This window comes from Dromaius novaehollandiae, chromosome W (genome assembly GCF_036370855.1).
Source record: "Dromaius novaehollandiae isolate bDroNov1 chromosome W, bDroNov1.hap1, whole genome shotgun sequence".
Classification (NCBI taxonomy): domain Eukaryota; kingdom Metazoa; phylum Chordata; class Aves; order Casuariiformes; family Dromaiidae; genus Dromaius; species Dromaius novaehollandiae.
This window is the reverse complement of record NC_088130.1, coordinates 30,397,908-30,414,596: the sequence shown is the minus strand read 5'-3', so window position 1 is coordinate 30,414,596 and position 16,689 is coordinate 30,397,908. Positions and strand designations below refer to the sequence as shown.

The 16,689-nt window shown below is 34.9% G+C and overlaps 1 protein-coding gene across 8 annotated transcripts in view; it reads left to right on the top strand.

Annotated features, from left to right (window-relative positions):
• The window catches only part of LOC112995243 (tyrosine-protein kinase Fer), a 190,532-nt gene that overhangs the window by 68,948 nt on the left and 104,895 nt on the right, over window positions 1-16,689 (top strand). For all 8 annotated transcript variants that reach the window (XM_064500181.1, XM_064500180.1, XM_064500179.1 and 5 more), the window contains 2 exons: window positions 8,454-8,546; window positions 15,230-15,433. In XM_064500181.1, coding sequence (XP_064356251.1) covers window positions 8,454-8,546; window positions 15,230-15,433 — 297 coding nt within the window. The remainder of the gene's footprint in view (window positions 1-8,453; window positions 8,547-15,229; window positions 15,434-16,689) is intronic.

Below are 16,689 nucleotides of genomic sequence, written 5' to 3'. Positions count from 1 at the left end.
TTAATTTGCCCTGTTTTTCTTTCTGCCTGTAATAGTTTCATGAGGTAATGGCATTTAGACATAATCTTTTTTTAAATATATATTCATTCTAACTTTGCATCTAAGCTTGCAGAAGTCTGGATTGGTTTGTTAAATTGTCTCTATTGAAATCCATTCACCTTTGTTTGGTTTCATTATGTGATCAAGTGTTTGGCATGGGTAGAGATGTATTAGGGATTAGTGGCACAGATATACTTGTATTAAGCAAGGCAGGAACTCCTTGGTTCAAGGAGGCACTCTAGCTGCCTTTCAAAAGTTTTTGTGTGGCTGCTTTTTCCTTCTACAAAAATAGTTTTGTACTGCAAGGGACAGGATTACAGTACCTCATCTTAGGTAATGTACATTGAATCGCCTTCTTTCCTAGAGCACAGCTGACATTCTTGATAATAAATAGGTGAAATCTAAATCTCATCTTTAAAATGTCTGTTTAACATATAAGTAATAAAATGTCCCATGTCTCTGAAAACATTTTTGCCTGCCACCATTAAGAGGTACTCTTTACTTCCTTAAAGACCACTAATACATATTTTTGTGTTTGGAATGATTTACTAATCACTTCAGAGATGAAGCTGACATTTCGCTGGCATTTCATATGTAGCTTGAAAAATGGGTTTGTTGATGCTCTAATTGAAAACAGAAAATATAATGCAGTCTCTCTCAGCTTCACTCTACATTCTTTCCTGGGGATAGTCATTCAAAAAGAAGGTTAAAAGTCAGATCCTAGTATTTATGCTCCTTTTTGTAAACTTGAATTTATTTAGGCAGAGTGTTTACTAAAGTCCAAGACTTTGCTGAGTAAAAACTGCCAAAGGTTTTCAGGATTTCTTCTCCAAATGGTATGCCAGTCTCTTGTTTAATGCTCTTTTTTATCACTGCTTCTCTGGACCACAAAAAACCTGCTTCCTAGGCACTGTTGCACCTCCAAGATTCTGTTAATTGTGGTTTGCATCTCTTGCATGGGAGTCATGATTAATATTTGCATAAATGACTGCCCTGGTTTTTTTTGCTTTCACGTTGGCAGGAAACTTTATTTGGGAGCAAAATAAAGAATTTCTTCACCTTACTGTCAAAAAATACTTGACTTGCTCTGAATTACATATTTTGCTAATGGTGTTTGGGTTTTGGGGAGCTTTTGGGGGTTGGGGTTGGTAATACTAACACCGTAGTGTGTAGCTGCCTTACTGCAGACCAGATTGTAGCATTGGTGCTCAGGTTTGTACATGGTGTGGGAAAATACCAATTTTATATGCACAGTAATAAGCTCTGAATTACCACTCGAGAATGAGGTCTCAGTATTCCTAAGAATGTCAGGTTACTTTCTAATTAGTGATCAAAACCAAAAAATATGCTAGAAATTATGAAGAAAGCACAGAGAATAGAGAAGAACACATTATGTTATTGTGTAAATCGATGTGCACTTGCTTCCCAAATATCGTAGACTTGCAAAATATTTTAAATTGAAAGGGCTCTTGGAGGCCATCTGGTCCAAGTCCTTGTTCAAAGCAAGGCCAACTTTGATATTAGATCCAGTTTCACAGGACGTTGTTGCAGTCGAGTGCTGAGCACCTCCAAGGTCATTAAACCTGTTCCACTGTTTGATCCATCCTCCTTGTGAATTTTTTTTTTCCAGTATTTAACCAAAATTTTCCGTGATGCAATTGTCTGTTGCCACTTGTGCTTTTGCTGTGTACTATCTAGAAGAGTCTAGCTCCATGTAGCCACGTATATTTTCAACTCACTCAATTTCAAAATAGATATAGGAGAATTGAGAAAGTCAAAAGAATGTGCAGACATGTGGAGGAGCTTCTGTAATGAATAAATAGACTGGGCTGAAGGGGGATGTGACAAAGGTCTATACAATATGGGGTGACATAGAGAAAGTGAATAGAGAGTAATGATTGTTCACTGTCTCTTCTGAAACAAGAAGTAGGCGCTATCAGATGGCCATAGTAGGCAGCTGGTTCAAAACAAGAAAACAAATGCGCTCTTCAAAGACATATAATTAAGTTGTGCAACTGCTTGCTGCAGCAGTGGATAATAATAATTTATATGGATTCAGAAAGCAGCTGAATGAATTTATGGAAGGAAGATCCATCCAAGACTATTACATATGAAAACATCACATCTGGTATAGGAAGTCCTTACACTACAAATTCTTAGAGGCCAAGGGAGTGCTCTGGAGAATTATCACTGTCCTTTTCTTATAGACTGTCAGGACATTGCATAGATTTTTTGGTCTGACCCAATATACCTGTTTTTAAGTTTCATGCCAGCTAGTCCTGTTTTTCAAGCTACCCACTGCAGTTCCACCTTCTAGGGGGACTGTTAATTTACATCCAGTACAGGATATGTATGCATCAATTATGCATCATTTCTGCTGCTTCGAAAGGGGTTTCTTGTGTTTAAAACGAGAAAACAAGAGCTTATTCAGAAATGTGTATTCACTGTGTATTTGAGATGCTTTTAATTAGCTTTGTTCCAGTTTTTAATAACTGTATGTTACAACTTCATGGCTCAGCAGGTTGCTGCCCCAGTTCTAGATATCTGCAATAGCAAAGCAGAAAATACATACCACTATTCTTTGGAAGCTTCTCCTGAGATAGATGATTGCTCAGCTCAGACAAATGGCTCATGTTCAGCCAGTAGCTAGTTCCATGTGTGGATGCTATATTAATAATCTATTAAGCGATGTTTTGCCTGCTAAACATTACATAATTCTTCATGTGTTTCTTGTACATGTGATCTTTCTGAGATATTCAATTCTGTCATTGATGAGAAGGAAAAACAGCCTTTTGAGTTTGAGATAAGTATTCTGAAATCAAAGAGTAGAATTCAGGAATGTCAGGCATATTCTGCTGTGTATGTTCAGTTCTCAATAGGCTTCAGCTTTTGACCTCTCCTTTAGGTCTGTTACTAAGCATTAGTATGTGCTAATACTTTTAAAAGAGACATGTCACTAAGATTTTATGGTTAGTATGTCCATTCATCAATAGACAGGCCAGCATTACTGACATATTCCAAGTTCATTATACACTTTGGGGACCTCTCCCAAATAACTTTGATCTCCGCTGCTGAAGCGACTAATGCAGAGGATCATTTTTAGAAAATTACTTTCTCTCTCTCCAAAGCTTCTTTGAAGAACTCTTGCTGGATAAATCACAGAACTCCATTCTCATTCCAGATGTCTTTAAGCCTTCTAAGGGCAAAAATTGTCCTTATTCTCCACATTATCTGAATTTGAAGCCTTATAATGGATGTTACTCTGACACCTTTTTCATCAGAGGAATCGTATCTTCAAACCAGAAGTGATGCTAGCATTCACTTTACATAAATGACAGCATCTTGGGTATTAATTGCTTTGGCAGATATTGTCTAATCTCTCTCTTTCATCTTTAAGTTCATTGAATGTATCACTTGCAATAACTGCCAAGAATTCCTCCCTTCTAGTTTTTTCTTGGAGCTTTTGCAATTGGGCTTGTAGCTCTTGCACTTTACTGAAATCATTTTCATCAAAATCTCTGATGACCAATTTCCTAGCTGGATCTCAGAACTGGTACTTTCACACTCACCTTTTAGATAACACTGATCATATTATTCCAATTGAAAATTTTTGCCTTTTACTTCTGAGTGTGTGTGTTCTTGTTCTGTCAGAGGACCCTCCATGTTTCCTTCTAAATTTCCTATGAAAGTTCTCTAATTTCACTTGCAAGTCCACGTTCAACTGCTGTACGCATGCTGATGGTTAATAGCTCAACCATCGGACAGGTCTTTCTTTGAACAGAGTAATATTAAAGTATTGGCCTATCTATATGATGTATATGTGCATGCCTGGCTGTGTGGTTTTTTGTTTGTTTTTCTTGTTTTTTTTTTTTTTTTTCAGAATTGAACATATGCTGCATTGTTGGTTGTCTCCCTTGTTTTAACCTTCTAGCTTTTGATTACTACAGGAAATGCCACTGTTTGCCTGACCCTCAAAAGCATTAATTCTGTTTTATCTTTGTCTTGGATCTCTCTCAAGCTTCTTACTTCCCTGCTTTTCTAAAGAACATGGTGGGGGGGGGGGTTGTTTTAATATACAGCCTTTCCTCTGGCTTCATACAGCTAAAGAGCTACATCATGTAGTTCAATCTGAGCAAGATCTTTTGCATTGTTACTTTGTCTTGCCCAACTTCATTCCAAATACTGTTGCAAATACGATTCTTATGGTCTGTCATTTTGATTGTGTCACACTTCTGAGTGTATTGTATTTTTTTTTATGCACCCCAAGACCTGGAGAACTGTGTTTTTGCCCAGCAAAACAACAATATATCTGGCGAAAGGGAGATTTTTGTCCACAGGACTCTAGCAATTATAGTGGAAAGTCTATGTTCTATGGTGGAAGTCTGTCAAAATGGAGAGTACTTCATGTTGCGCAAAACTCCCCAAAGTGACCAGATAAAATACAGAAGCTCCACTTTTTGTATGTCATATATAAAGATACGCTTGTCATATATAAAGATACGCTTCAGCAAAATTAATAGGTAATCCTCAAGCAAAATAGGGAGTGCTTTACTTGCATTTTTCAGATGTCCTTAGTCCTGGACTTCTTTGTGGTTTATTATGCTTCATTTTTATCTCTGTATCTATTCAGAAGAGAAAAAAGGAAAGTAAGAGTGCTGAAGTGATTGGCTTATAGTGTGTCATCTCTTTAAAATTGCTGAGGTAATTCTTCAGAGCATCTAAGAAGGAAAAAAACAAAATGAGAAGCGTAGCTGAGATGTACACAATTGGGAATAGGGTTTCAGAATTTCTCTCTTTTCAATGGTAGAATGGTAACACTCTTGCTTGCATAATTGTTTGCTTTGGAACATATGACAAAGCACTCTGGTTATGCTAGTTGCTGTCAATCAATTCCTCACAAAATTAGTAGTTTATGTTAATAAACTCCTTCTCTATTGTTCAGAAATAAAAGCAACAGCGCATTGCATTTTGCCATGTATACCTATCCAGTGGATAAAAAATTTGTGACTTAATCTAAATGACAGTCCCAGGTCTCGAGGAGACTCGTTTTAATTCTCATTTTAATTCTTCTGGAGGGTGATTAGAAATATGGCTAGTCTTAAAAGTGAAATATCAATCAGTGTATCTTTCATCATTCCTTGCATGACTCGCTGTCATGTCACAGGTGCATTTTAAACAGTCAATGAAATAGTTTTAAAATGCTCTCTAATGATAGTATATATTTCCCTTGTATCTAACTTCTTAATTGTAAGCTATAATTTATTCTCCAGTAATTCAAACTTTGCATAAAATATTACAGACCTGGGATTAGTTTTCGTTTTGATGAAATTGGTGTAGTATAAAATAAAGTAAATGACAAATTGTGCTACCATCTTGCTAGTACCTCTGAAAGTAATTCATTTAAACTAGAATGAAACTAAATCAGTTACGGTATGTTAGAAGCTGCATTCTGTATTCTAGGAAGAAAAACTGTATTGCCAATCATAATGAAAGTTGCTTCACGAGCACTGGAATTAATGAACCTTGGTTTCCTACAGACTTATCCTCTGCCAACACTTGCAGTCTGCATTGCATCCCTGCTGCAGAACTCCCAACCCTTTTCCAGTTTCCTTCACAGGTTTGTTGATCTAATGGTAGTGTGTGTTCTGCTCGCTTTTGAAGCTTGTGTGCTGACTGCCTGGCCAGCACGGTTGTGCTGCTCGGTCAGGGGGCCGATGTTTATCGGAATGGGGGTTGTGGGGAATTATAATGAGCTTTTCTTTCTGGGGACACAGTCTCCACTGTTGGCTTCCTTCAGAAATCTTAACCTAATATTCCTTTCATGATCCATGCTACATTTTGATGGACTTGGCTGAGAGAGAACTGATAGACTGCATATTTTGTTTTTCCTTGGAAAGCAGACTTAAAAAACACTCTGACTTAAGTAATACGACAGTACGCATAATAAAGTGTAGATGGGCTGTTCTGGGTTGTGTTCTTATATTAGTTTAGGGAATGATTTATACCTAATGTGCATAGAAAAATCTCATAGTCCTGATGTATGTACTGTTCAGTACCTCAGTGAAAATTGATTCCCTGCAGGATCTAATAGCTCTTCCTAAGGTGGTCTGCAGCTGGGCAATGACGATGAAATACAGTAAGAGATCACTGGTGCTGCTCTTCAAGTGTATTTGAGTTGCCTTAAAAATGCTTAAAAATGTAAAGAAATGCAGAACAGGCTACAGTTGTATTTGTCATATATTTGATAATGCTTGCTGTGGAAATAAATTGTTAGTCTTGATTCCTGTAAGATACAGAGTATTTTGAATATTTTGGAGGGAATGTGCTATGAAAATGCTGACAAGTGTCTATGAATGTATTACATACTGAGCAGAGCCAAAGTTTATGGTTTAAATCTGTATTTTAATACTCATTCTATTTAATGAGACAATAAGACCATCATTCTGTGATCCTTAGCAAAGTCTTGTGGGGAGGTCCAATTCATGAGTCTTAGTGGTAGTCAGATGAGCTGTGCGTTAACCAGAGTCCCTCTACCTTTTTCTTCTTCTATTGCATTGAAACAATATCTTTATTATCCTCTCAAAAAAAGATGAGGTCTCTGTTGGAAACCTTGTTAAAAAGATTTTTAGATAAGGACAAACTGATGAATGTAAAAGCTTACTGGTAGTTTGTTGTCATTAGATAAGCATAGTATCAGTATAAAATAAAATTAAAACTTCTGAGTTGGTTTAGAGAAAGCGTAATGGAATTCATGCATATTTTGGTGACTTTTTTTTCCTCTGTCATGTGAGAAGTAGACATTTAGTCATAGTTAAATCCTATGCCTCACTTGTGAAGAGATGTATGAAATGGATTGATCATTCCAAGCCTGACAAGCATGCAACCAAAATTTGGCACAATGTTCCCTCGTTATTATTTTTTTTAAGTAGCTGACTTAATCCATCAATATTTAAAAAATCAGAAACAGCTTGCCAATGAACTAAGGACAGAGTGTTTTATTATCAGAAAATTAGCTGACAAGCAGTATTACTTGACTCTGAATAAAAATTTTATTATGGGTAAGTGGACGCATGGTTGACGGGTGTTAATTTCAGTGACCAATAAACTGCCTATTAGCCTTCTGGCTATTTCAGTGTAAAATGTCCTTTTTCATTCTCTCTTCTCTTAGCATACAAATTACAGAATACTGTGGAAATTTGGTGCTACATAAGTAAATTTATTTTAATTGTATAATGTTTAGCCTATATACTATTAATTATATTCAGGAGTCATTTTCAAACAATGCTATATTCTACATACAGACATAATAGATTTTGTTGCTCATTCAGAATTCTTGGAATAAACTGAAATAGCATTTATTACATTATCAAATTTTCAGTTTCTTCAGTCAGGAAAGAATGTTCAAAATTTTGAAGCAATCTTTTTTTTTGAAACACTACCAGATAGATGTATTCTGGCTCCGTTTTCAATTTCTTACAGTTTAGTTAACCTGTAGTTAATTAGAATGAGATTATTAATGTGTCGTCTCTCCACTTCAGGTTTAAGTATTTTGAAAGTGTTCATCAGAATACCTTGGCTGTTTCCAGGATGAAATTATGAGAATAACTAAGTTTTTCAGTGTTAAAAAAAAACATTTCTGTGTTTTTGAAAAGATTCTTTGATACTTAATTATGAGAGCTGACAATAAATCAGAGATAAGGAAATATATACAGTCCTTGGCCTAAGTCAAGTTATAAGCATGTTGGACTTTCTGTTGACTTACACTTAATTAGAGATGGTTAAGGGCTGTTTCAGTGTTCCAGTTTTACTGAATTCTACTGAATAGCCCTGTTCTTATGGAATTTCAACACAGAGAATGATGTCAGCCCCTATGGTTTATTGTAGTATTGGAAAACAAGCGGATCCTATCAGTTGCACTGATTGGTATTAATATTTGCAAGTAGTGCATTAGTATAGAAGAACAAATTAATAAAAGAAAAAAACAGAATTTAAGGAGAATGCAAGTATGCACTTATGGGCTTTATTATGTATTTTTATTATGGTTTCAAATCAATAATCTTTTCAAAAACAAGTATTACAGGTCATTTGAGAAAAAGGTCTTCTGCTTTTTTTGCAAAAAAAGCATTTCAGTTCTCTAATTTTAGAGTTAACAATAGGAGTATTTAAAATAATTACAAAAGTATTTGAGGAATTCCAGAATTTTTCAGCCTTTCAGTTAGTATGCATTAGCATAATCCCACTGAGGTTGACCCAAGCTTGCTTGTTTGTATCAGTAGAGAATCAGTCCCTATCTTAAACAAAATCTGCATGTCTACATTTCATACCTTCCAACAGTTCAACTATCAGTGCTCGGAGGTAAATCTGTATTGATCTGTATTACTTGGTTTTACTGGAGATATTACTTTTCCTCCTAGGATAAGAAGGACAAAGTCTCAAGGTTTGACACTATTCGTCACTCTATAGCTGGAATTATAAGATCTCCAAAATCCATGCTGGGCTCGTCATCGGTGAGTAGTATCAACAATGTCATGTTGTACTACATTCTCTTATTTTTACAGCTTAAGTAGAATTTTTTTCTGAAAACTTTTTCTGAAATACCACACATTTTGATTTACATAGAAGGCTGGATTAAAATGATATTATAAAAACTACTGTTCTAATTTTCAATGGGTATAATATTGTGGCATAGTTGTATGTCAGAACAATTTTAAATTATTATTTAACAAAAGGAATTTGTATATTCTTTGCAGCTCCCAGATTGCTCTGCTTTTAAAGATACCATTTCCTGTGAGATAGATTTACTAGTAATGCTGTATATTATTTATATCTGTAGTAGGTCAGATGGTCAGGCATGTTTTACTCATCATTGCAAAAATTATATTCCCTACATTTATTATACAGGCACTAGCATAAGAAAATTTTTTTTATTATTACTTCTACTACCACAAGAACTGGTGTTATTTAAGTCATTAGCTATTATACGTCTAGCTTCTACCCCAATGAAGTCATTGAGTATCTCTTACTTCTGCTTGACTGTTGTTCAGGTTCCCCAATGGATGGAGAATGTTGTTGCCCAAGTATGAAAAACAGTTTATGAAACAAAATGACAAAAGGAAGAAAACTTGTTTCGTATAACTCCTATTTACGCGTTTGTTTCCAAATATAGTCTTGAAAGATTAGTTGAAATACTTGCTTACATACTTGGGGAATTCACCATATTTTATTTGTATATCTTCCTACTGAAACAATTCGTCTGCGTTTTCCAGAAGTAGAAAAGATGACTGTCCCACTCCCACCAAAAAAGATATCCTACATTGAGGAGAATTTTTTTTAAATGTCTTTTGATTTGTGGTCTTGTAACCCGAACTATTGGCTCAAAATAGCATTTTTAAGAAAATTTTATAATGAAGAGGACTTCTATTGCACCAGTCACTGTTAGATTATGGCCAATGTATTATAGCTAAACAATATCTAAGATGCGTGGGAGAGATTACAGTTGCATGCACACACATACATACTGACTGTATTATATAAAATAATTATATATATATATAGTAAGATTATATATAATGATAAAGGAGAAGAATAATAAATACGGTAGTGAGAGAAAATTAGGACAGAAGCACTTTTCTTATGAGAATTGTGAAAGGTGCTAGACATACGTAAAATGCTATAGGAAAAGCAGAGATATTAAATCTCTAATTTGTTATTATCTTTGTATTATAAAACTTCTAATTGGTGTAAACATGCAACACTTTTCATAATGAAAGCCTTTTAGAATGTATGTTGCTATGACCTCTGTTCTTCATGTAGGTCAGACATAGCCTTGGACTTTGAATGTATCATACAATTTGTTATGATTAAAAAAAAAAAATCTGTCTAAAACTGCTCGGATGAAAACATGGAAGAAGAGAACAAAATTTAAACAATAGGCTCAAGATAAAAAATATTAGGATGAAATCAGGGAAAGGCAGTGTCAGTACTGTCATTGGCTTTAATTAAAGTATCATTTTAACTAATGGCTCTATCTGCTTCATTCTAACTTTCATACAAGTCCAAATTACTTTGTAACTCCATTTTGTGTAAACTTGGGTATACGTGGGTTTAGAGAAGCTTTGGGGTATGTTTGGAAGAGGCGAGATAAGAATTGGGTCTTTTGAGGCAGAAAGTCAAATCTAAGTAACAAATGTAGTTTAGATTACTTGCATTATTTAAATGAGCTTCAAAGACATAATACATACACCAATCTTGTGTGTGTGTTGTGATTTAGCAATTTCTTATGCATTAGAAAAGCCCGCCATGCATGTACAGAAAAAATTTGTTTCATGAATTAGTAATTTGCTCTTAAAGTGGTTAGCTGCTCAACTTTTTCCTGCTGGCAATTACATAGCCATATGGATTGCTAACTTTGTAAGTTGGTAATTCAAACCTGTTATTCATCAACAGTGTACGCTGCCTTATTATGGAAGGCGCATTATAAAATAATGATAATACATATAAAACAATTTGTTAATTCTTTTAAACAGAGCAATGCAAAATAGAATCTAGAAGAAGGGTAGAAAAAGGACCAGTACTGATTCTTTTATAGAATGTAGTCTATGTAAAAACATAATGTTAGCTACCTGGTTTCATACTATACATTTTAAACTTATTGAAGCTTTTAATGTGAAACCATATCTTGGGTTAAATGTAGTATTATTGTAAAAACAGTGTCCCATAATTAATTGGTGACAGGATTTTAATTAATATTGTATGTAATTAGAGAAAATTAATTTTTTAGTGTCATTGGAAAAAAGTAGTAGAAAAACCCTATGCTTCCTCAAGCAACCAGGAGTTTAGCAAAGTTCAAGTTACTTGTTACTAATGTGTTATCACTTAAATGATTTATAGTTTCTCAGAAAGAGAAAGTAGAAGGTAACATAAGAAAAAAGTATAGTTACAAAGAAAATACAGAGAGGTAGGGGATTCAGGAGAAGACAATGGAAGTGTAATCCACCAAAGGTGGTGGATTTTATCAGACAACATACAAATCAGTTGTCTATAACAGCAAGAAATATAAGTTTAATCAGCTGAGAAAAGAAAATAAAAAAAAAAAAAGGGCACAGTGTTCTTGTACTTCTGATACTGTGCTGTTCATGAACAGAATGAAAAGTCTGAATGAATTGCATCTTGAATGCCAAGTTTTGTGCTTCAAATAAAATTAGTCTATTTGTTTTTGCTAGTGAGGGATTTCAGCTTGTCACAGACATCTGCTACTGTTTCTGGGATAACTGCACTCATTTCTTTTATCTTAAATAATTTTAATTTTTTTTTACATTTAATAAGAATGATCTTAGTACACAGTCATGTTCTTTCTAAGGGCGAGAGGGTTTTTTCCAGCATGATTGCTTTTATTTTATAATTTTCAAGTCTGCACATTTTTAATTTTATAGGTTTGTTTTCAAATGGAATACTCATTTTTCATAATAATTTTCCTTGAAGGTAGTTTTGGTTTCATATGGTCTATTAGCATGTGGGAATAGATTTATCAGGTTTCACTAAGGCTAATGGCAGGGCTGAGTGGTATTCTGCAGGGAAATATCTCAGAATATCAATAAATGTATTGCCCTCCTTTCTGATCCACAACTGTGCCTCTCTTTTACCTGAGGAGGAAAAAAATGTTTTGGCAAGATGTTTTGTTTGTTTAAAGATGGAAAATAAAAAGTGCACAAATTCTGAGCTCAGAATATATGTGAAAATACAATATTAAGTAAGCTATTAGTTATTAACATATAATTCCCAAAAATATTCTCTTCTCATTGACTGTCTTTTTTTAAGTTGGAAGTAATACAACACTGCTTAATTTTTCACTTTAGTAAAGGCAGCAGCTTCATTTACTATTGCTGGAGAAAAACTTCAGTTTCAATAGGTTGCTATGTAGAGGGAGGGATGGAGTAAGTAAAAAGGACAGTAACGTATACATGAAGAGCAAGATGAAGGATATGAGAGCATTTTGCACTGCTCAGAAAGAAAAACATGCCACGATCATAATTTGGGAACAAGTGGAAATCTTAAAGAAAAAAAGAAAAGGAAAAAAGTTTGAAAATTTCCAGTGTGAATAAATTTCCTCTTTCTTCTTTATGATTTTTGTTAATTGTTAATTTGACTGGAAGCTCACTATAAACAGCAAAAATCTTTTTTTCCATTTTTTCCCCAAATTTTTTGGCATGTAAGCTTTTTAATCACTTATTTGAAAGCGCTCCTATCAGTGTGGACATCAAAATGGGCAAGAAATCTTCTCATCCCAAAAGTGAAATTGTAAAAGATTGAGGCCTAGAATGTAAACTTCTTCGTTCAGTATCTTGTTGATATTATTAAATAGCTTACTGTTCTTTAAACTTGCGAAGAAAATAGATAGGAATTGTAAACTAAATTTTACACTAGTGGTTTTTTTTGTTCTGTCTTCTTTAAAGACTAACCTTTCTTGTATTGAAACCATTTAAATCACAGTATAAAATGCAGTAGAAATGTTGGTGTGAAGTGATAAATTGAGTTGAAATCAATAGCAAAATGATTATGATCTTGCATTTGTACTGTTCGTTCTGGACTTATAGCCATGTTTTCTCTAATAGCCAGGCAGGGTGATTATACAGAAAATATGTCGGCATAGGAAAATGTGTTCATAAAAAGAAAAAAACCCTACAATTTCAATAACATACAAAGAAATAATCAATTACTGATTGTTTCATTAGAGGAAAATAAAAGGATTTCTACCTCAGTTATGATTAACCTGTAGCATATGATAAAAAAGGTAGTATTAGGTAGGAGACAACAGGCAGAGATTTCAATTTTATTTTTGTTTTAAAGAAATATTTGAGCAAATTTGAAAGAAGGGGGGAGATTGATGTTAGTGTCATAAAGAACACCATAGTTAGAAATGTCTAAAATGCTCCCTTGTTTTTCCCAAAGCTATTTCTGTGTCATAGAGGCTTTTAAGATATTTTATTCTAGGATGCGATCATGATGATCTAAACAGTGATTCAGACTTGACCCAGTTTGAACATAAGCAGGTGCTATTGTCTGATGGCTGCCTCTTTTGTAAGCTGTAAAATGAGTCGCAGGGTCACATATATATATGTAACCTATATTTTTAGCCTTTCTGTGTGAAGGCTGTGAGCTAGTTTATTGACATTGATCTGTCATCTTATCCTTAGAAGTGTTTCCTTTGGAATAGAAATGTGTTTATGTGGAAAGGTTTTGCTACTCTGAACCCCCCAAAATTTCTTGTCTGTGTAGGTCTGGGTCTGGGTTTTCTGATCAAACTCTTTAAAAGATAAATGTTAAAATAAATAACCTTTTATAGCATTCTGAAAGCTTATTTTTTGTTCTAGAAATTTCCAGGGGAAAAAAAAACACTTTGTGTCGATTAGCAGTGGTGGACAGCTCTAATCTGAGAAGTATGTAGCTGTTTATGAAATCGAAAACACAACCGTCTTCCTGGCCAAACAGTATCCTGAGGCATGTACTAGTACTGCCCTAGTGCTAGGGCTTCACTGTGCTGTTAAATACATTACTCTGGAGTACATCCTTTGCTCCCGACATCTCAGGCTGTGCACTTTTTGTGCAAGCTGTTGTTGTTTCTTACAAAGTCCAGCTTAGCTCTGAGTCTGTATAGAGCATACTTGTTCTAGTGATGGCTCAGTTGGTTGTGGTGCTGGTCTCAGATCTCATGCCTGGAAATATCTCTGTGATACAAGAGATGCCCAGGGCTGTGGATTGCAACGTCCATGTGGGAGGCTATGAGGCTCTGTCAGACTCTTGACTATATTCTCCAGTCCTCCACTAGGATCCTAGACTAAATTAGCCCTTCGGAGTTGTAATTTAGAAAGAAAGCCAGGAACCCATAGATTTAACAAAGGTGTTTTTGACATCAGAAAGTTTGCTCTGAAAGTGCTCAAGAATTACAGATATTTGTTGTGTCAGGAAAGTCCTGCATGGACTCCTTATCTTGGGTCTGCTCCTATGCTTTCTCAGTTCCAAGCTCTTCCCAGTGTTTTTGGTTAGATAAACCGTCTTAACCTGATGGTCACCTTAGGGAGACCTTAAATGTGCAGATGGGCAGCCCCTGCCCGGAACTACACCATGTCAGATATTTTTCTTGCATGCACCAGTGGGATGTTTTTGTTCTCTTTGCCCATCCTATAGGGATTTGATGACGTGAGGAAGAGAAACCTTTGTTTCATCTGGGTGGAGCGGTAGCTGAGGTTCAGTCAAAATCATAGGTTTCGTTTTCTACCTGTCTGATAGTGCTTTGTGGAGATGTCAGCCTTCCTTCTGTTACCTAAAACGCAGCTCAGCAGGCTTGCCTGGGACACATCCTGGGACACGGATGTGTGTCCTATTCAGGATACAAAATGGAGCCTATTATTTTGTTCAGAGATTTGCTGCTCTGGCGGTGATCTGTATGAGCTCTGGGATTAATGATTTTGAATGACATATGGCCTGAATAAGGGCTTCTTAGTCTACCCATACAAATAAATCTGAAGTGGTCACTTGAGCAAAATATAATATTTTCCAAAGTGTTTTGTTAAACAATGCAGGTTTGTTAAAATTAATATGTGAAGTTACAGGGTAAGACTCACTACCTTCCATTTGTAACAATGAAACTGTATCTAAGTTCATAAACACAGTATGCCCAGGTGCATGTCCTCCATTATGGTGTAAATGCTAGGAAAAAATGGCTCTTAAAATTGTTGATTGGTTTGGAATGGGATTTTTAAATTCTGTGGTAATAATTTAGCCAATGCAAATATTTTGAAAACTCCATTTCTTATGTCCCATAAATTTTCTACAGATAAAGAAATGCTTTGTTTTGAATTATTGTTAGTATACATACCAGGATATGTGAGAAAGGGTGATAGTTTGGTGAGTTTGGTTTACAAAAAAAGGAGGGCAAAATAAAATTTCTTACATGGTTTTATGAATATTTCCATTAACTTCTGATAGAAAGATACATAGATACATATATGCAAACTTAATTTCTTAAGTGATAGAAAGAAAGATGATCAGTATGTTTTTAGTGTAAATAGCCTTAATTTTGTTTGTTAGTAGAAATATACACGATTATTGTTGTTTATCATGCTTTTAATGTAAAGATGAGCTCTAAAAATGTACTGTTATGGTAACATTTTTATTCAATATCTCTTCCAAGTTCTTTGATGTAATATCAACCACTGAGAAACCATTGGCAGAGCAAGACTGGTATCATGGTGCAATTCCAAGAATAGAAGCCCAGGAGCTGTTAAAACAGCAAGGAGACTTCTTGGTGCGAGAGAGCCACGGGAAACCTGGTGAATATGTCCTTTCTGTGTTTTCAGATGGACAACGGAGGCACTTTATCATACAATATGCTGATGTACGTCTCTGATACAGTACTAAATATTCAGTTCAATGTTAGGAAGTTTATTATTTCAGCTAAACAATTTAGGATCTACATAATTTACTTTGACATTTGGCTTTAGCCTTTATATGAAATATGAAAGCTATTGGGATATATTCTAATCAGTGCTGAAATCAGGGAAAAAGGTCATTTTAGGAATAAAAGATAAGTATGAGATTATTCTGCATCTCTTATTCTTTGTTGAAAAGCCAAAACATTTCTGTAAATGTTTTGAAAACCAGAACTCATTACTGCTAATTTATTCATGTACATTTATTTTTTAAACCTGCTTTCACAGTTGGTGCTTACTAGGCTACTTTTAATTCAAACTGTAAATTAATTTCCATTGAATCTTCCTGAAAAATGGAAACATTCACCTGGGAGAAAATAATCTGTGATGTTTTCTATATAGTTGGGAATTGAGGTACCTGCTGCTGGTGAGGTGCGTGTATTCTTTCTTAGCCTTGTGGATGTTGTTTTGTTCAGCAGAACACAAATGCTTCTGAATATTTTTATTCATATGTATTTTTCTTTATACCTTTCAGAATTTCAAATTCATTCAAAATACGACAGTGCTCATAACATTGCTGGAAATTCCTCTAGCTATTGTCTCTGGGAATATAGGTACAATATACCAGCAAATCATTCTCTGTTTTGATTCAGTAATGCTCTAATGCTGGCAAAACATACTTCAGCATGTTGCAATAAAATCTGCCAAACTTCAGTCAAACTATACAAACAAATGCACAAATTTGCTACCTTAACTATGTTTACACTGAGGGAATTTTCCCAGTCTAAATCCCCAGCCGATGCAGCCTACCCTATTGTTAATGTGCAGCTGTATTTCATTTTAATGAGGGGACAGTGATACTGTTCCAACTTCTGTGAATTTGGAAGGTTTCTATAGGATCATTGGTTATGGACACCTGTCCAGATGCATTTTTTGTTAATTTTCACCTGGAGTTTTACTCTAGGAATTAACCTTGACCTGAAGTCAGCATTTATCTTATCTTGATTTTTATGACCTTAATGTATTTTGGTGTATCAGAGTGCTGAATGAGAAAATGAGAGCAATAAAACTACCCCTAGCTAGATACACACATTCTTGTAAGATGCTTGGTGCTCTAATCCTGACCCAACAGAATTAAATGCATGTTGTGTTTTGTATGGCTGAAATCATTTTGTGTAAATCATTGTAGGTGTCACACTCCAGTGGGGTTTCAACAAAAATG